The sequence below is a fragment of the Myotis myotis genome, unplaced genomic scaffold (genome assembly GCF_014108235.1).
Source record: "Myotis myotis isolate mMyoMyo1 unplaced genomic scaffold, mMyoMyo1.p scaffold_m19_p_4, whole genome shotgun sequence".
Classification (NCBI taxonomy): domain Eukaryota; kingdom Metazoa; phylum Chordata; class Mammalia; order Chiroptera; family Vespertilionidae; genus Myotis; species Myotis myotis.
The window spans coordinates 111,199,776-111,220,536 of NW_023416346.1; the positions used below are offsets into that span (position 1 = coordinate 111,199,776).

Consider the following 20,761-nt stretch of genomic DNA (forward strand, 5'->3'; position numbering starts at 1 on the left):
AAGGAAAACTAAAGAAATATTTTTGAATAATCAACATGATAAAAAGATTCCTTATATTTAAAAAAAGATTTTTAAATTGCTTTGAGAGAGAGAGAGAGGGAGAGGGAGAGAGAGAGAGAGAGAGAGAGAGAGAGAGAGAGAGAGAGAGAGAAACATCGATGTGAGAACAAAATAGTAATATGCTGCCTCCTTTACTGGGGATCAAGCACGCATCCTGAGCATGTGCCCTGACCGGGAATGGAACCAGCAACCTTTTGGTGCACAAGATGTTGCCCAACCAACTGAGCTACACTGGCAGGGCAAGAGCGCTTGTATTTTTATTACATTTCACATACAAAATGATAGGGACAAGGTAAGGTTCCTCACTTTTACTGAGCAAAAGTATATATCCTGGACATATTTCTCCTAGGAGCTTTTGTGATACAATATCTCATGTAGCCTTCACAACAGCCCTTGGACCAACTACTGTTATTGATCCCTTTACACATGATGAAACTGACCCTTAAGGTTTAGAGAAGTTAAGGTTCCCTGCCCAAGCACACTGGGAGACTGCATCATGGTTATGAGGAGTGGCTTTAGTGTCAAATAGATTTGAGCATGTGTGGGTTTTCTTTTTATTTGAGAGAGAGGAAAGGAGAGAGAAAGAGAGAGAAGCCCTAGCTGGTTTGGCTCAGTGGATAGAGCATCGGCCTGCGGACTCAAGGGTCCCAGGTTCGATTCCGGTCAAGGGCATGTACCTGGATTGCGGGCACATCCCCAGTGGGAGATGTGCAGGAGGCAGCTGAATCGATGTTTCTCTCTCATCGATGTTTCTAACTCGCTATTCCCTCTCTCTCTCCCTTCCTCTCTGTAAAAAATCAATAAAATATATTTTTTTAAAAAAGAGAGAGAGAGAGAGAAACATTGATTTGTTGTTCCATTGCAACTACGCTCCAACCAACTGAGCCATCTGGTCAGGGCAAACAGATTTGAGTTTTAATCCTTAGGCCTTTGGTTTATTTGTCTGTAAGATGGGATTGAAATAACAGTATCACAGTTGGGGATATTATATGAAAATTTGTGTATTTATCACTAACATCCAGTAAGCACCCAATAAATAAGAGCCATTATTAGTGTTCTTCTATTACAGTCATAACTTAGAACCAATCAATTTTCCATCTTTATTCATCAGTTTTTCCATTATACAGTAGTATTCTTCTGGAAGATGGTGGATGAAGCAAACAATTTGGAAGAAATCACCCACAGAGAGATGTTTGATAAGAAGATAGATTTACTAGTAATACTCAGTCATTTTTAAAAATGTAATATGTGTACATGATTTTATTCCTATGTTTCCTTCTGTAGATATTTTATGCATATACAAGCAAATGTGAATACTATAAATAAGCCATTTTTACACATTGACCATATAATAGACATGATGCTCTGTTCTTTGATGTCATCACCTTTTATATAATTAAACTAAAGCCTTTTTTTCTGAATAGTAACAACCTGACATTGTGAATGAAAAGTTACTATCTTGCAGAGTTATGCTAATATTTTTATGAGATGTAAACACAAATAAATGTAAGAAGTTTATAATTAGCAACCAGTAACCTTTAAGTCAAATTCAAAACTATAAATGCTAACTGGTTCTCATGACGTCCAAAGAAAACATTATTACTAAATAGGGAAATTAAGATTATTGTCAAAAGTGTGGAGAGGATGAACTACTTTATATGCTGACACATTTACGGGAGTGTCTGGACTTGGCTTCTTAAGTCAGGATTTGGACTGCTGATGCTATTTAAAAGAAATTTCACATCCTGTCTTACCGACTTCCTCCTATAACACACTTCACTTCAGAACAATCATGACTTTCTATGTTAGGGTGGTTAAGAGTCTTGAAAATTTAAGATCCCAAAGTCTCAAAACTACTCCAACGAGTGAATTAGGCCTTGCTTGCTTCTGGGAAAATGTGTTTTCCAGATTTAATGTGATATCAAATACTTGTCAAGGTTAAAGAAATTCGTGGTCTCTCTGTTCAGATTGGGAGCAGGTGGGAGCCCTTGAGCCAAAAGAGTACTTTTGAAGCTCCACTTAGAATGAGCCTTTGTATTTGGTTCTCTGACTCTGGCAAGGAAGGGACACTGCCATAGGGGTATAAAATGTTCTTACAATGAAATAAAACAACATAAAACAAGGCAGCTCAGCCAGAGTGGCTCAGTTGGTTGAAGCGTTGTCTCATACACTAAAAGGCTGTGATTTTGATTCCCAGTCAAAGCACATACGTGGGTTGCAGGTTCAGTCCCCTGTGGTCAGCATGTACAGGAGGCAACCCATGTATGTTTCCCTCCCTCCCCCCTCTTCTCTCCCCCTCCCTCTTTCTCTCCCCCTCTTCTCTTCCTTCCTCTCTCTCTGCCTCTTTCTCTCTGATCCTCTCTCTTTCCCTTCCTCTCTCTAAGTATGTCCTCCAGTGAGAATTCAAACAAACAAAAGAAGGTGGAGGAATGTGCGGACAATGATGCTTCTGGTTTATGTGGAAATTTTTGGGCATTTGCCTGTTTAAGAGGGTTTTTCATCTACTCGATTAATTCAACTAAAGCAACCCTTTTCTTTCCAGGGAAGAAAGAAAGATAGAAAGAAACAGAAAGACTTGGCTTCTAGGCCTTGTTTTTCTTCTAACTGACTAGGGAACCCAGGATAAGGTAGTTAGAACTTTCTACTCCTTTTTTTTCATTTGGAAAAGGAAGATTTAGAATGAGAGATTTCTGGTTGTAAGATGCTATAATATCACTTTTTATTTGATAAAATTATGTTTTTTTTTTAAATCCCCAAAGAATACCCATAAGGAGTAGGTAGAGATAAATTAAAGCTACCTAAAGAATTTAATTCCTTGTTGCCCAGTAACTGTTAAATCCCTCAGCAGTCAGGCAAGAACCACATTCCTGCCTTAAGACAAGATTTAGTCCTTTCAGAACTTATCCTCCGGCTATGTTCCAAAAGTTTATTTGTAAGTTATTTGCTTACAGCTTGGAATAAAATGTGTTATAAATAGTAGTTAGGTCCCCAAATCACAGAATCTTATTTAACCCTTAGAGCAGCAGATCTCAACCTGTGGGTCGCGACCCCTTTGGGGGTTGAATGACCCTTTCACAGGGGTCACCTAAGACCATCGGAAAACACATATAATTACATATTGTTTTTGTGATTAATCACTATGCTTTAAGTATGTTCAATTTGTAACAATGAAATTGGGGGTCACCACAACCTGAGGAACTGTATTAAAGGGTCGCGGCATTAGGAAGGTTGAGAACCACTGCCTTAGAGTGTCTGGTATCTGCACTGTATGAATAGAATGTAACTACATGCTTCTATGGGAACGAAATGCTTTGTGGGTACAAGTTCACATTGCTGTGCTTGATTCCTTTACTCCAGCAGTTCTCAACCTGTGGGTCGCGACCCCTTTGGCGGTCGAACGACCCTTTCACAGGGGTCGCCTAAGACCATCCTGCATATCAGATATTTACATTACGATTCATAACAGTAGCAACATTACAGTTATGAAGTAGCAACGAAAATAATTTTATGGTTGGGTCACAACATGAGGAACTGTATTTAAAGGGCCAGAAGGTTGAGAACCACTGCTTTACTTGCAAGGCTTCTCTGGATAAGAACTGGGCATTTAATTAAAAGAAATCTCGTTACCTTCCTGGTCACTCCACCACCCACTGGCCTGTCAGCTTCCCTTTCTGTTCCATATTTTTCTTTGTGTGAAGGTGTCCATGATCTCTCAGCTCTGCCACCCCACCCTCTGCCCCTGCCCTGATTCATGGTCCTTCTGAGGGCACTGCTCACCACCCTCGTGCTGGTTGGGGTTACACACACACTGAGCACACAAAGACCCATTTCTCCTCTAGCTGAGGAGTGGGAAGGCCATCAAGGGCTATGGGTACCAGGAAGATTTGGCCATGAATCCAGGCTCATGGATGCAACCTTAAGGAAGTTACTAAACATCTCTGAGCCTCATTTTACTTCTGTTTTGAATGAGGCTGGTAATATGGAAGGCAGGTCACTGTGTATGGCATCAGGTACATGCAGCATCTGGCCTTGGTACTAAGTGAATGTTAGCACTACTTTTGTTATTGGCCTGCCACACCTGTTTTTCTCTTAAGACTATACAGGGAATACTTGGATACAAAAAGGGCCAAAGGCCCGGCCTGCATGGCTCAGTGGCTGAGCATAGACCTTCGAACCCCGAGGTCACGGTTCGATTCCCGGTCAGGGCATGAGCTTGGGTTGCAGGCTCAATCCCCAGTGTGGGGTGTGCAGGAGGCAGCCAATCAATGATTCTCTCTCAACATTGATGTTTCTCTCCCTCTCCTTTCCTCTCTCTGAAATCAATAAAAATATGTTTAAAAAAACAAATAAAAAGGGCTAAAGCAAGATTTATCCACATTTTGAAAAAAGAAGGCTGCTTTAAGTTTGTCCCAAGTATTTCTTCGGAGGAGTCTGAGGGGAATACAGGATGGGTCAGATCCAGTGAAACCTAAGATGAGAGTAGGAGTCAATTCCAAAGGTAGGATGGAGGAAGCTCTGGACATTGCAATTGAAAGGGGAAAAGGGGAACACTCATTCCTGTGGATTCAGGGCCATTCGTGAGCTGTACTGATGTGCGTAATTCTTGGATTGAACCCTCAAACTGCTCAAGTGAGAGAGGACATGCCATATTTCAAGCAACTTCCAAGTACAACATATAGTTTTGAGGTGATAAAGAAGAGTCTTTTCTTAGTAACACTGATACTTTCCTTTTCTTGATTCAAATGATTTGCCCAGACACCCGGACGTGTGAATGTGGATTCATCCATCAAATTGGTCTATGTCATGGGACAAAGCAGCCCATTATCAAATGAAAAGCTCCTGCCATTGATTAATTTTTTAACAGCTGCAGCTGCGGAGTGATTGGTCTTTTTTAAAAGAATGATTTACATATTAGCATCTTTATCAGGATCTAATCACTAGTATCTAGTCTCCAGAAGATTTAACACATAACACTAAAAAAAATATCCTGTCACATGCTCCATTTTTATAAATGTCACACTACGCCTAGGCTTCTGGATGCATGGGCAGTTTGAGTCATATCACCTGCCCACCCCCAGAGTGTATGAAACACAGAAATGGAGCACATTTTACTGAATTTGAATTGTGTACTATCTTGGACTAGTTATTCACACTTAAGGATTTAACTGATTTTTTTCTTCACCTTTCAATCAACAATCTATAATAATAAAAGTGTAATATGCTAATTAGACTGGGTATCCTTCTGGACGACCTTCCAAAAGAAGCAGGGGCTGCAAGGGAAGGGTCCTGGGTGCCTGCTGGTGCCGGAGGGAAGCCCCGGGTCCAGGGTGCTGGAGGGAAGCCAGTGCTGGCAGCTGGGGGAAGGAAGGCCTACTCTTGCATGAAATTAGTGCATCGGGCCTCTAGTCAACAATAAAAACCTAAACAATTTCATTTCCCTAATAATATTAAAGTGTGATTTTAGTCTAAGGCAGAAATGTTGGAAAAAACTGTTAATTTGCTTTATCCATGGTAATTATGGTCAGATTTCCACTGATGTTCATTTTGACATCCATTTTATTCATGGAGGTATTAAGGGGAATGGATACTGGCGGAGGGGGGGGGGTGTAGAGGTTGGGGCCTAGAAAGATGGAATGGGTGAGGACAGAGGATGGAAATCATTTTCAATCAGAATCTAAAACTCATGCTGTGAGATAAAAGATTTAGAAATCTTAATTTGAGTTTTAAAACTTCTGAATAATTGAAATTTACCAAAACTTTAAAAAAATAACATGTATCTTAAGACCTATGAGTAAAAAAAAGATACTACTTGTCTTTAAGGAGATTTTGCATTAATGAAGAGATAAAAATATGAACATGTCTAAAGAGTTAATGAAAAATTAGTTACCCATAAGTGTTCATATATAGGTAGACATTAATTTCCAGAGAAATAACTTGTATATTTAAAAATTCTACTCCTTACGTCTGGGAGAATCAAACTTGTGTACATCTCATTCAAAACAAAAGTCTAGTTAAAGTGTCTGCAGATCTGTTTATGTCTAGAATAGTGCCTTATCCAGATAATCCCTGTTAAAAAAACACACACAAAGTTCAGCTTAGTAAATTTTAAAGATCTTACAGGTTTATTCAAGGACTCATGAATCAGGCAGCATACCATCTAGCAGATATAAAGGAGCTCTGAGGAGCTGCATAAAATGAAAGACTTTTACAGGCCGAAGGGAGCAGGAACAAGGAAGTTAAACCAGGCAAAACCCAGATTGGCTATTATAAGGTCACTTTCCTTTAGGGCAGGGGTGGGGAACCTTGTTTCTGCCAAGGGCCATTTGGATATTTATAACATTCGAGGGCCATACAAAATTACCAACTTAAAAATTAGCCTGCTATATTTGGTCAAAAATTTAATTAACTCACCCCTAATGCCTTGGCAGGCCTAGACCAAATAAATGATGTTGCAGGCCTTATAAGGCCCTCGGGGCTGAACATTCCCCACCCCTGCTTTAGGGGGATGATGAGGAAAGATTACCACCTCACTAGTGCTAATCAGGTGATTCCTGATTGCCAGGTTTAAGATTCCATTTCTGGGAGAGCAGAAACTGTAATTAGGTTAATTCTTGGTTTTGGTGATGTTGGGGGGCGGGGGGTTAGCATAAGTGACTCCATTTTGGGCCTGCTATCTTGTTTTATTGTTAAAAATCTTTATTATTGAAAGTATTACAGATGTCCCCTGTTGTCTTGTTTTTAACAGCCCTCTATTATAACATTGTTTTAAACATTAAACTGTCAAACTGTCCTGCATCACTGTCACCATCTCATAGCAAAGAGGGGGAACGCTGATCTAACATGCCCTTTACTGCCAACTTTTTTCCCTCCACCCTAAAGAGGATTGCAGGGGATGGATGGATGGATGGATGATGCTCTCTATTTAGTATACCACATTCCGTTGATTGTAACCCAACTAACATGTCAATTAGATAGACATTTTGCTGCAAGCAATAAAACATCTGACCAACTATATCAACCAGATAAGAGCTGATGTTTTTTGTATAACAAGAAGTCTGGAAACAGTGTCGAACTAGGGAAGAGTTAGTTCCCTGATGCCATGAGAGCTCTGGGCCAGTGTCTGTTGCTATATCATCCTTAGCGAGTGACATTTGACCTCATGGTTCCATGCTGACTGCTGCCCCTCTGGCAGGAAGAAGGAGAAAGTGGATCCAGGCTGCCTGTCACTACTTGAACCAATTCAGCAGAGACAGGGTTGAAGCGCATATCAGTGTTTATTCCAATAATGCCAGCATGTGGGAGAGCAGCAGGTCATCCACAAAAATCTGCTCTGGAGCCCACCATAAACCAGCTGCTTATATAGGGTAGGACAAGGATTACATGGGGAAGTAGGGATTACAGGCATGGGGAAGTAGGCTATGCAGGCTGGGGTGGGACTCCATTATTTGGGCAACAAGGTTGTTAATCTTTCCATGATAATAGGCAGTTCTTGAATGAGAATGGTCTGCTCTCCAAGGTTGACTCCCAGGTCCCCTAGGCATACAACTTCCAGCCAGGTTAGAATGTCCTTTCTTTAACCAGAACAAGGTATTCAGGGTTAGCAGAGCATGACTAATATTTCCCATATCCATAGCTAGTCCCCACTATTCTATTTTTGCCTCTAACAAAAGGTCTTTCTCCCTCAGAGGCTCTTTGTCTTTCAGTTTGGAAAAGTAAACCCTTTCTTACAGATAGAGTCTCAAGCATTGGCCAAAAACTGTGTCCACATGGCTGCTCCTGGCTGGATTAAAGTATTGCAATCCTACAGCCTTTGTAGTAGAGAAAGGCCAGAGAAAGAATTTGAAAATGGGGTTGAGTAAACCAACCTAGAGAATCTGCCACAATGAAACACACCTGAGTCATCTTTCTCACTGATAAAGCATTCTGTTTGGTTTATCTTTTTTCTGTTTTTTATTCCAACTTCTTTATATCTCGGGAAAGTCTTGATATCTTTGTTATGTGTATTTCAAAAAAGAAGCCCAAGCTCAGACTGTAAGGGGCAAGAGAATCATTAGCAATGGGAAATATTATTTGAAGAAAATTCAGATGTAGAATCAATGTTATCAGTAGCTTAAACTTGGTAAAAGTAGATAGGCTCCTTTCAGAATGTCATTTGATGTTCAAACCACATTTATTGAGTACCAACATTTATTGCCCTAAACACAACACAATCTCTTCAGAGGGATTCATTTCCTTTTCTCATCTTTTTTCCTCAAATATAAGAATGAAAATTATTAGGCTGCTTCTAATGAGTCATATCATTCCTTTTTATCACAATTGCTATAGATTTTGTTTATTTTTATTTATTATTTAAATTAACCTTTAAACCTTTGCAGGCTAACTTATAAATTAATCACTAGTTTCATAAATAACATGGCTTATATGGAAAGTTTTCAGTTTGTTAATCTTAAAAATGTGCATCGGAATACAGTTCACATCGCGTTGGAAGCTACTTTTGTGTTAGAGATGCAAAAATACATGGTGTCTATTTACATTATGTTTGTGTATGCATATAAGTGTGCTCATTGTAGATGGAAAAGGACCACATACTAAACCTGTGGTTGAGCGTCAACCTATGAACCAGGAGGTCACGGTTCAAACCCATGTGGGAGGTGCAGGAGGCAGCTGATCAATGATTCTCTCTTATCGTTGATGTTTCTCTCCCTCTCCCTTCCTCTCTGAAATCAATAAAAATATATTTTTAAACAATACTGAATAATTATTTTTTTTAAATTCCTAACTAAAAGCAGGCTATGGTGCGTAGCCACATCCTAGGCCTGTAGCTTCCTTGACAAAGGTTTGACTTTTTGCATCTAAGATAACATACCCTTGGAATGTCAGAGCAACTGACCCTTTTCCTGGACCTCTCAGGGTACACCCACTGCACCAGAGCACGAGACCACAGAACCCTCATTCTTAACTTGTTCCCCAAATGCCATCTCTATGTTCTATAAATGTTCATTGTTAACTGTCCTGTATCTACCAATGTCAAAGAATATATTTGTCTCTCTTTTCTACTCTTTATCCAATCTCAGATTTTCCTGCTTTGCTTTCTACCTGCCTCCCTAATCTACCACTGATGAATTTCATGCAACACCCCTTACATCACCTTTGATTGTAATGCATAAAATAAGAGACAAAACTGCCATTCTCTGGAGCATGTTCTCAATCCCTTCAGATTTTGCGTCCCAGCAATTGTCCTCAGTTTGGCTCAAATAAACTCATAAAAATTCCCTACTGGTTTGGACATTTCTTATGTCGACATCATGTAACCAGAGTTTCTATGTGTATATTGCTGGGCACATCACACCCAAGACATATGTACTGATTTTGTGTGCCTGAATATTTTATCTTTTTGTTATCCCCATTTTTTGAAGCCTGAATCTTTAACCTCTCCCTGAGTTAGTACACGGTTAGGCCCATAATGGATGCTTCGATAAATATTAATGGATGATTTTTCAAAATGTGTAAGTGATTGTCACTTAATGAAATGTAATCAGGAAACTGATCAGGGGTTTTGGTTCTGTCTTCCCATCCATTCTTGTACTGGAAAAGTAGGTGGATTATGACAGTGTTTTTGGTGGCACAATCATTTAGTTTGATTGCATTAGCAAAAGGTGGAGTCCAAAGAATTAATAGCCGGAAAGTTTTTGGAAAATCCAGTTAGAACTGTTTCCATAGCGTAATTTGAGTGAAAGCCAGATAATAGCTAGTTATGGGAGGAACTCCACAGTAAGAGCTTTGACAAGGACCAGAAAAAGAGTGTAACTGGAGGGTAAATGTGAAATTTGGGGGAGAATCAGAAAGTGATGTGGCCTAAAAAGAAATGCCTCCTGGGGCTAATTGGTCATTTAAATGACTGAAGGTGGAAGGGTGGGAACTGGGGCAACTTGAAAAGCTTCTGTTAGTGCTGAAGGGGCCTCAGGTTTTCCTATTGTCATTTGAGAAAAGCAAGACAATGGGAAATCTCCAGATTTTAACGATTGGCAAATAATTCATCAATTTTAAACACCATCATGTGAGCCAAAACCAGTCAAACAAACAAAAACAAAAACACAAAACTAGACTTCAGACTAAATTCAGCCAGTTTGTGACCTCTCCTTTGTGGTTACTGGAGAAATAGTGGAAGGAGATCAGAATTTTAGGTAAAAGATCATATGTTGAAATCTTGGGAGATAAGGGTGGAGAAACAAACTGAGAAGGTGAGAGAGGCCAGGGTAGGAATGCTGGAATTTAGGGAGATCTTGTTGAGTTGTTTTAAAACTGGAAAATGACAATGGTGAGGCTGGCAGTAAAGGAAAAGAGGAAATTTACTGCTGTTTTGTTTTCATCATTAAAGTCGGTTTTCCATAAACTCTCCCAACTGTGAGAAGGGATGCTAGATTTGAAATAGGTAGTGTTAACCATATTACAAAGAAAGTATGCTTTTCCAATTTAAAAAAACACATATTAGGACAAGATTTTTTTAAAAAATATATTTTTATTGATTTCAGAGAGAAGGTGGGGGGGGGTGGGAGAGATAGAAACATCAATGATTGGCTGCCTCCTGCACACCCCACACGGGATTGAGCCCGCAACCCCGGGCATGTGCCCTGATCAGATGGGAACGGTGACCTCCTGGTTTCATGCGTTGACGCTCAAACACTGAGTCATGCCGGCTGGGCAGGGCACAGATTTTTAAAAATGATTTGTGAATTCAGTTATATGAAAACCTGCGCACAGGTATAAAACTTAAGTCACATTTGATCATTTTAAATGCCTCACCTTTATTATAAGGAGTGAGAATCAGGAATGTGTTCACTTCTGAAGAGGGGGAGGTAAGACTGGTTAATTCATGAAGTGTAGACTAGAGTTGAAGGGGTCTGGCCTAAGTTTGTAAGTTCTGCTACTTCTGCCAGTAGTTGAGTGGCCCTTTTGTAGCATTGATGAACACAGGAGAGCAGCATCTGAAGGTTCTGAGTCAAAAAAAGGGAATCATATTGTTCATCCCAGTCACGAGAGTGGACTGTGTGACTTGACTGTACGTCTCCTGTCAAGAGGGAGACCCGAAGGAATGAGCATTGGCTTGATTTGGTATGGTTATAATTGGAACTTGAAGAAGTTGACAAGTAAGGCTGGTCAGAGTTTGAGGGCCAATGGAGTGACTTTGCTGATTAAAGTTCCTTCCAATGATAAGGATGGCAAATAAGAACTTGCGTAGGTAGAAGAGCTTTTGCAGTGAGTTGATGGCAGGAAAAAAAAGGCAGACTAAATATGGAGTTTGGGAGTAGGCAATGAAGATAAGGATTTTGCAGTATGTGCTTTCAGTATAGGGTGGCCCTCAATACCTCTGTTGTCATGCCTTATCTAACTAACACCCCTAGGCTTAGTTGCTCCTGATGCCCCTATGTCTGGCGCAGCTTCTCCTGAGATGAAACCTCCAGCCTTTTGTCAGGGTGAAGCAGGAAGTGGCTGGGGTGCTTGGCTGTGTGGGGTGCTGGAGAAGGTGTTTAGGGCTCTAACGAATCACAACCAAACCTTGTATTTTCAGCCACATCACAGCCTTCAGAGGAACCTGGAGCTTCTAATTTCTGAGACATGTTGGCTATATAGATTGGTATGCTTCTTTTTTAAAAAAAATTTTTTTAATTGATTTAAGAGAGGAAGGGAGAGGAAGAGAGAGAAACATCAATGATGAGAGAGAATCATTGATCGGCTGCCTCCTGCACGCCCCCTACTGGGGATCGAGCCCACAACCCGAGCATGTGCCCTTGGCCAGAATCGAACCTGGGACCCTTCAGTTCGCAGGCCAACGCTCTATCCACTGAGCCAAACCGGCTAGGGCTATCGGTATACTTCTTGTTAGACACCCTTCTCCCCAGTTTTCCCTCTTTCTCTCACGTTAATGTAGGCTTGGGATTTCTCTGGTCCCCTAAGTCAGTTACCACCAGATCATCTTCCAAGCTTCCAAGGTGCTGGAACTCCTCTGTCTGTTCTCATCTCCTCTCCAGCTTTGTCTCTTTTTTTGGAGGGTAGATGTTATTTTTAATTCCTTTTGTTGTCATCCTAGTACAGTTTCAGGAATAAGGAGAGAGAAATGAGTCTTCCATCTGCCATGTTTAACTGGAAGTCCCAAGACCCAAATCCTTAACGTGATGTTAAGAGGTCTGGCAATGGACCTCTGCCTGCCTACCTTTCAGGCCTAATCTGGGCCCACTCGTACTCCTTGTTCTGCGATTCCAGCAATATCAGCCTTCTTAGGATTCTTAATGGTCCACGCTCTTCTCTGCTTAAGAGCCTCTTTTACACGGGCTGACCTTTTATTCTGCTTTGCTTTTTCCTGCTCTTCATCTGGTTAATTCCTATCACCCTTTGATTAAACTTCACTTTCTCAAACAAGCCTGCCTGCCTGGCCTTTGTTTCCCTATGTTTGCACTCTCAGTAGGTATTGAAAGGGTAGATGGAAGGATTATAGATAGATGTGATACCTGATGGCCAGCCTGGATGAGGGGATGATGGCTGTTTGCAGCTGGTCACACACCCTTCAGGGTGGGGGTCCCCACTGGGGTGCCTGGCCAGTCTGGCTGAGGGGCTGAGGGCTGTTTTCAGGCTGGGGGTGACTGAAGCTCCCAACCGCTCCTTTTTTTCTTTTTCTTTTTTCATTCTGGGCCAGCTTTAGCTCTGAGGCCTCGGCTGCTGAAAACAGGTTTCTGGCCTTTGTTTACCATCTGTATTTGATACAATGTTGCGGTCCGGCTGGCTGAAGCCCTGCTGAGTAAAGCAGGTTTCTGGGGTTTTTTTAGCTTCTATATTCGCAACATAGTTGCTTAGAGTTGCAGCTGAGAGGCCGGCAAGTCAGGCGGGGAACGTTGCAGTTCTCCGTCACTGAAGCAAGCAAGCCTCCCTGTTCACATCAGCTGCCTGGCTGCCGGCCGCCATCTTGGCTGCCAGTTAATTTGCATATCTCGGCCCTACTCTGTGAGTGACAGGGGATTAGCCAATGGGAAGGGTAGCGGTCATACGCCAATTACCATGTTTCTCTTTTATTAGTGTAGATATGTTATTATTTTAAAAATATTTTTATTGATTTCAGAGAGGAAGGGAAAGGGAGAGAGAGATACAGAAACATCAATGATGAGAGAGAATCATTGATCAGCTGCCTCCTGCATGCCTTACACTGGGAATTGAGCCAGCAACCCAGGCATATGCCCTGACCAGGAATCGAACTGCGACTTCCCGGTTCATATGTCAGTGCTCAACCACTGAGCCATGCTGGCTGGGCTAATGTGTTTTATTTTTTTTTAATATTGTCTAATATTTCCCATGACTTTATTTCTTTATTATTTTTTATTTTTTAAATATATTTTATTAATTTTAGAGAGGAAGGGAGAAGGAGAGAGAGAGAGATAGAAACATCAATGATAGAGAATCATTGATCAGTTGTCTCCTGCAAGCCTCACACTTGGTATTGAATCTGCAACCTGGGCATATGCCCTGACTGGAAATCGAACCGGTGACCTCTTGGCTGTTGGGTCGATGCTCAATTGTTGAGCCACACCCGGCCAGGCTCCCATGACTTTAGATGCTGGTTTTCACTATTTTTGCAAGAGCATATCCAACATGTGTAGTGTAGATTTATTACTAACTTGATCAGGTCACTTCTCTTTTCTGGTGATTTGACACCTTTCCCCATTACCTTCCACAGAGTGAAATTAAAAACTGTAAAACAGAAATATTTACCAAAGTCAAGAGAAAATCATAGGCTAAACAAAGAGGGAAAACCCTATTAGTTGTTTTGCGCCTCCAAATGAAAGTCAAATGGACCATTACTTCAGTAACTAGCTGGTGATTCAACTTGGAAGGGTAGATGGCCTATATTTGCCCTTGTTCCTTAAGTTTCTAGATTTCTCTATTTTTAGGCTAGAAGCAGCCTGGATAAAAGAATTCAAGTCATTAAGAGGAATATATAGTTCAGCATTTTTATCCTTCTGAAGTATGCTTTCTATCAGCTGCCATGGAAACCTTGTGTAACTTGTTTCTTGGAGAGTCTCACTCCTCAAGTTCCGGTTGTGAGAGCGAGGGAGCTCATTACAACTTGGATCAGAGTCCTGGAAAGGCAGTTCCCAGGGAAAGTGGAGTCCAGCCTCCCGTGGGGGCTGGGGCGTGGGGGAGGGTTAGCTTTATTCTGTGTGCATACTTTAGCTACAAGGTCAGCTCCAGCCTCAGCCCAGGACAATGTCACATTGTCCGCAGCTGTACCACATCTTGAGGTTTCTGCGTGCATCCTACACACTTTCACAAGGCAGACTTATCTCTTCCAGCTGTAAGCCAGAGGGAGTGGTGCTACGGATTCCTAGCAACACATGCAGACTCAAACAACACAGATGGTTAACTCCCTTGAGTAGGGCTTTTAGGGCACCAGCACTCCATTGCAATTCACTGATGGTGACTGGATATATATTTGTATAGCTTCTGTTGCAGTAGGATGAAAACTAGGCATTTTTCCTGCTACTTTTTTTCTGGTATTCCTGAATCACTGTTTGAGAACAAGCTGGACTCTGGTGCATAGAAAACTCGTGGCAGAAGGCTTATTCTCTGCAGTGGGTTGGGGGTATGCCGAAAAAGGTGTCAGGGAAGATTAACTTGAGGCAGAATGTGCCACAATTAGGACTTGGAAGGGAAGCAAGTTTGAACTGCTTTAGGGAAGCTAAGAACACTGCTAGAGCTGGAATGTTCCAGATGCTTGTCTTTGATAGTATTCCACTGTGAACCCACACCCTGAAAGAATCTGATCATCCTTGCCTCTCCGATTTGGATCTCTAGCTCCTGGAATTTGCCAATTCTTCATATGAACTGTGAGATTTGGACAGGACAGAGCTTCTGTGACCTCATTTAGAGCATTTGTTCTGAATTCTGAATAGAACCAGGAAAATTGGAAAGCAGAGAAAAATTGGGGTCAGAAGAGAGATATTACTTTATGAAAGAAGGAAGATAGTAGGAAACTAGACCAATGAGTTAAGAGGCAATTAAAAAGGAGGATTAAAAAGAAAGGGGAAGGGAAGAGAACGTTTTTAGCCTGTATCTTCTGCCAAGATGCTTGATTGGCACATAGTTCATGCTCCACGCTTTTTTATAAGTAAATGAATGAAAGGAAATTTGGAGTTGGAGGCCTAGTCCCTGGAAACTGCTACAGGCTGATGTTAAGGGAAAAGTGATCTGTTCTTAATTAAAAAATGCATTTCTGTGTCTCTATGTTGCTTATTTTATAAAGAGCCAAAGGGGATCATTTATAACTGTGTGAGAAAGAATTCTGCACTAGGAAGTATAAGGAAAGTGTGGTAATACTGGTGAATAGTATTAACACCAGTCTGGAAGGGGGGACAGGAATTAAGTTTCTCATATATTAGTACCACAAGGCAGCTCATACCATGAGTTAGCTGAGACCACCCAAAAAGATAAACAATAATGACTGAGGAAAAGAGACAATGGAAGAACCATGGGTCTTGGGGAGAGGGACCCAGGTAAATCAAGTTCTACTTGCCAGAGAACAAGGTCCAGGGAAATGTTAATTCACTTCAAAGAGAAGGAATCTGTAGCCTTTCAATATACCTTTAGACAGTTTCTTGAATAACTTTTATTGGTGTTCATCATAAATAAGAGAGCCACAAACATATTCCAGAAGTGAGTTTTTGGTCTAATTGACTATAATAGTCATTAAATAACCTTCTAAAGGCCCACAAAATGGAATGTAGACAGATGCAACAACAGTAGACAACACAGATCTATACAGAGGTTATACTTGGACTTTAACATGGAACAAGAGCCTTTATTAAAATGTACAATTAAATACTTGACTGCACTAGAAGGTCCATATGAATCACCTGGGAAATCTTGTTAAAATGTTTATTCTGATTCATAGATCCCGGTAGGGCCTGAGATTCTGCATTTATAACAAGCTCCAAAGAGATACTGATGCTGTTGGTCTTCGAATCACACTTTGGGTTACAAGGACCCACAAGGTTACAGGGTTCTGTTTGGTAGGCGTTGGTAGCCACCCGTGGCTAGGTGTAGGTAAGGGCTGTCCTCTGAGCCATCTTGGATGCCAGTTTGTAATGAAAACAAGTCTCAGAACAAACTCGGTCACATGGGAACATTTATTAGCCACAGGACGCAAAACAATCTTAAAACCTGTGCCAAAGGTACAATGAAGTCACAGCTCTGCCTTTTTGCCTCACCTCTAACCACATTCCTTTAACATAGTGGTTCTTAAAGTGATCCCTGGACATCAGCAGCAGCATCTCCTGGAAACATGTTAGACATGCAGATTCTCAGGCCCTCTCCAGACCTAACGAATCAAAAAATCTGGGAGTAAGCAGGGCCCGGGAATCTGTATTTTTAACACTCCTCCAGATGATTCTGATATATGACTCAAGTTGGAGAACCCCTGCTATTACAGCAGGATTCTGTGAGCCATCTCATTGAATTCAGGCAGCCAAGAATCCAATGAACCACGGTTGGACATTTTGGAGTCCGACCTAGAGCACCATTTCTAAAGGTGGGGGCCTGCTAGACTCTTCTCACACCCAGTTAATAAGGGCCGGGGATGGTTCTAAACCTTTTCATATAGTCTTCCTATTTTGCAAACCACTAATACCACCAATGCAAGCCCATCTAACATTAATAGGATAATTAATGATACCCCTGGTGTAATAGGAGCTAAATATAGCTGAAGAACTTCCAGTGGCCGCCTCTAGAGTGAGGCTTTTTGATTAATTGCTAGCCAACCACCCCTGGAGTATACATTCTTGATTAAAACAACTGACCACCTCTGCAGTGTAGCTTAACCTAACACACACATACATCATATTGTATTGTCCGTGTGATTTTCTTTTTAATTTTTAAAATCTGCTTTATTAAGGCATAAACACAATCAAATGCACTCATTCTAAGCGTACAGTTTGAGGTTTTCTTGTTTTTGTTTTGTTTTTGACATATTTTTATTGATTTTTAGAGACAAAGGGAGAGGGAAAAAGAGAAACATTTATGTGAGAGCAAAATATCCATTGGCTGCCTCCTGCATGTCCCCTACCAGGGATTGAGTCTGCAACCCAGGCTTATGCCTTTACTGGGAATTGAACCAGCAACCTTTCAGTGTGGGGGACAACGACCAAACAACTGAGCCACTCTGGCCAGGGCTACAGTTTGACATTTGGCTAATGTATACACTCGTGTAACCTCCACACCAATCAAGATATATAACATTTCAGTCACCTAAAAAATACCTTTGTGTTCCTTGTGGCCAGTTACCTAACCCCATATCACACTAGGCTACCATCTACCTGCCTTTTATCACTATAGGTGAGATTTGCCTCTTCTAGAATTTAATAAAAATAGAACCAAACACTATTTATTCTTTGTTTTTGGCTTCTTTTACCCAGCATAATGTTTTTCAGATCATTTAACATTATTGCATGATTAGTAGTTACTTCGTTTTTATTGCTGAGTAGTATCCCATTGTATGACTATACCACAATTTGTTTATTCATTCTTCTATTGGTTTGTTTCCAGTTCGGGGCTATTATGGGCATCCATGTACACATCTTTTTGTGGACATGTATTTATTTTCAGTAAACATCTAGGAGTAAACTAGCTGTGTTATAAGATAGATATATGTTTAATTTCATAAGAAATAGCTAAACTAGTCATTGTTTTTCATTCACACCAGAACTGTATGAGAATTCCAGTTGCTTCACATCCTTGCCAACATTTAGTATTGTCAGTCTTTTTAACTTTTATTTTTTACGCTGAATATTTTAGAGTAAATTACAGACATTGTTTTTCTTCCCCCTAATTTCAATTTAGGTTTTTATATTTGGTCTCTGCAAAGGCCATAAAGCTAATAATGTTGACCCAAGTGATTTGGATATGGATTAAATTATTTCCCTTTCTTAACCCCCAATTAGAATTGGTTTTGTGCCCAGCCGGTGTGGCTCAGTGGTTGACCGTCGACTCATGCACCAAGAAGTCGCTGGTTCCATTTCTGGTCAGGGCACATGCCAGGTTTGTGGGCTCGATCCCCAACAGGGGGTGTGCAGGAGGCAGCCAATTGATGTTGATGTTTCTCTCTCATCCGTGTTTCTATCTCTCTCTTCCTTTCCCTTCTTCTCTGAAAATCAAAACATTAAAAAAAATAAACAGTTTTGTGGGTGCAATTAATTATGGCAGTCATACTTGCTAGTACATTTTTTTTGTTTCTTTTATTCTTTTGTTCATTTATTCATTCAGTCTGTTAATCAATCCCCTAGCTGTATTAGACCTGCTTTTTCAGAGAGCGGTCAGATATTAAGTTACTGGGAAATATGACAGAAGTAGGAGACAGGGTTCTTGTTTTCAAGGAGCTTTTTGAAGCTGGGTTCCTGAAACATAAATATATAGAAACTCTAGAAAAGAAATATTGCCCAGGGTGTATCAAGGCTTGCATAGACTTGAGTAAGGGTATCATCTAAATATAGCTTTCAGCTAGGTGAGTTGGAGCTTGATAGACAGGTGACTGTAGAAACCGCAATAGCAGGGGATTGTCAAAGGTGGGGGGAAAAAAAAGGACACATATGTAATACCCTTTGTAATACTTTTAGCAATAAAAAAAAAGAAACCACAATAGCAGAAATTGTTGAACTGTTCATCTGTGCTGAATACTAGTATGATTACACTTTAGAATATGAACTAGATCTTTATTTTAGTCCCAATTATATTTTCAAGTACATCATACACACACATATATGTTGGATAAGAAATACTCAAAATGTTAACAGTGCATATATTTGGGTAATGGGACCATGGGTGACTTATTTACTTGATTTTATATTTTCCTTTAACTTCTAATTTTTCCATGGTGAGCATATTTAACTTTTATTTTCTTATCAAAAAAAAAGGTTATGTTGCCACTTGATTTTTGCTAAGTTCTAATGGTTGTTTCAATAATATATTCCTTGTTCTCTTTAATCCTGTGTAGCAAAGAGTCACTACAATCAGACCAGGATTACAGTGTGGAAAAAAAAATGCCTGAAAACCCTGCAGAATAGTCCACTGTAGTTCTTCGTAGAACTTAGGTGTCTGGATTATCAAAGAGAAAAAAAGATGTTTTTATTAATTTCCCCATATTGACATAATTTTACTTCCCAAAACTTGGGGCATATGCGAGATTTTTTTCCCCTAGCCTATTTTTGTCATTGTTATTGCAGTTGGCAAATTATTGTGACTTTTTGTCTGTGCTTTCTGATGAAATAACAAATGATCTGTGTTTCCCCTTTGTTTTCTCCAGCTGACCTGAATAATGTCAGATTCTCGGCTTATAGGACTGCCATGAAACTCCGAAGACTGCAGAAGGCTCTTTGCTGTGAGTATTTTACCAGTTCTGGATATTTACTCTTTGCTTTAAAAAAAGGGGGGGAATGGATTCAGGGAGAAGGGGGTCAGTGAGGGTAAAAAAACCCCAACAAAGCAGATACCTGTAATACTTTCAGCAATAAAGATAAATTAAAAAATAAAAAATAGCCTGGCAGGTGTTGCTTAGTGGTTGAGCATCAACCTATAAATCAGGACATCAGGGTTCGATTTCCGGTCAGGGCACATGCCTGGGTTGTGGACTCCATCCCCAGTGTGGGGTGTACAGGAGGCAGCAGATCAATGATTCTCTCTCATCATTGATGTTTCTATCTCTCCTTCTTCCTTCCTCTCTGAAATCAATAAAAATAAGTTTAAAAAAATAAACAATTAAATTTTAAAAAGTGGGTCTGGGGTATTTTCTGTCTTTTTTTTTCAAATCCTCACCCAAGGATATGTTTTTATTGATTTTAGAGAGATAGGGAGGGAGGGAAAGAGAGAGGAAGGGACAGGCATTGATGTGAGAGAGAAATATTGATTGGTTGCTTCCCATACAAGCCCTGACCAGGGATGGAACCTGCAACCTGGGTATGTGCCCTGGTCAGGGCACAGGATGATGCTCCAACTAACTGAGCCACATCAGTCAGGGCCTGTTGAGGTATTTTCATTTGGAGAGACAGGGAAAAGACGCTATCACAAGTCCATTTGTAACATAGAGTTCATTTTTAAAAAGTATCTTTGGCCTAATGTTTACCTAGACTATTTTATATTGTTTAGAATCATTCCTGGCACCATTCTTTGCTGCTGATATTGAATCACTAAAATATCGATAATCTTATTTTCCAACTAGTGGCACTGGTATCCAGAATTATCTTTATGAAACTTGAATTATGTCCTCCTATTGAAAGGTATTTAGTACTAGCAGTAGTAATATTAGATTGCCTTATCTAAACCAAAGTTTGAACTTTTAAAAAAATACATTTTATTGATTTTTTTACGGAGAGGAAGGGAGGGGGATAGAGAGTTAGAAACATTGATGAGAGAGAAACATCAATCAGCTGCCTTCTGCACACCCCCTACTGGGGATGTGCCCACAACCAAGGTACATGCCCTTGACCGGAATCGAACCTGGGCACCTTCAGTCCGCAGGCCGACACTCTATCCACTGAGCCAAAGTTTGAACTTTTAAGGATCTCTTGGGAATATATTACCTATATAATAAAAGCCTATTATGCTAAGTGTCCAGTTGGCCGTTTAACCAATCAAATCGTAGTATGCGAATGATATGCTAAGGCTGCTC

General features: G+C 40.5%; 1 protein-coding gene across 3 annotated transcripts in view; it reads left to right on the forward strand.

The window, feature by feature from the left end:
* DMD (dystrophin) overlaps positions 1-20,761 on the forward strand; it is a 1,824,373-nt gene that overhangs the window by 1,688,785 nt on the left and 114,827 nt on the right. For all 3 annotated transcript variants that reach the window (XM_036304100.1, XM_036304097.1, XM_036304099.1), the window contains one exon: positions 19,400-19,474. In XM_036304100.1, the coding sequence (XP_036159993.1) occupies positions 19,400-19,474 (75 nt within the window). The remainder of the gene's footprint in view (positions 1-19,399; positions 19,475-20,761) is intronic.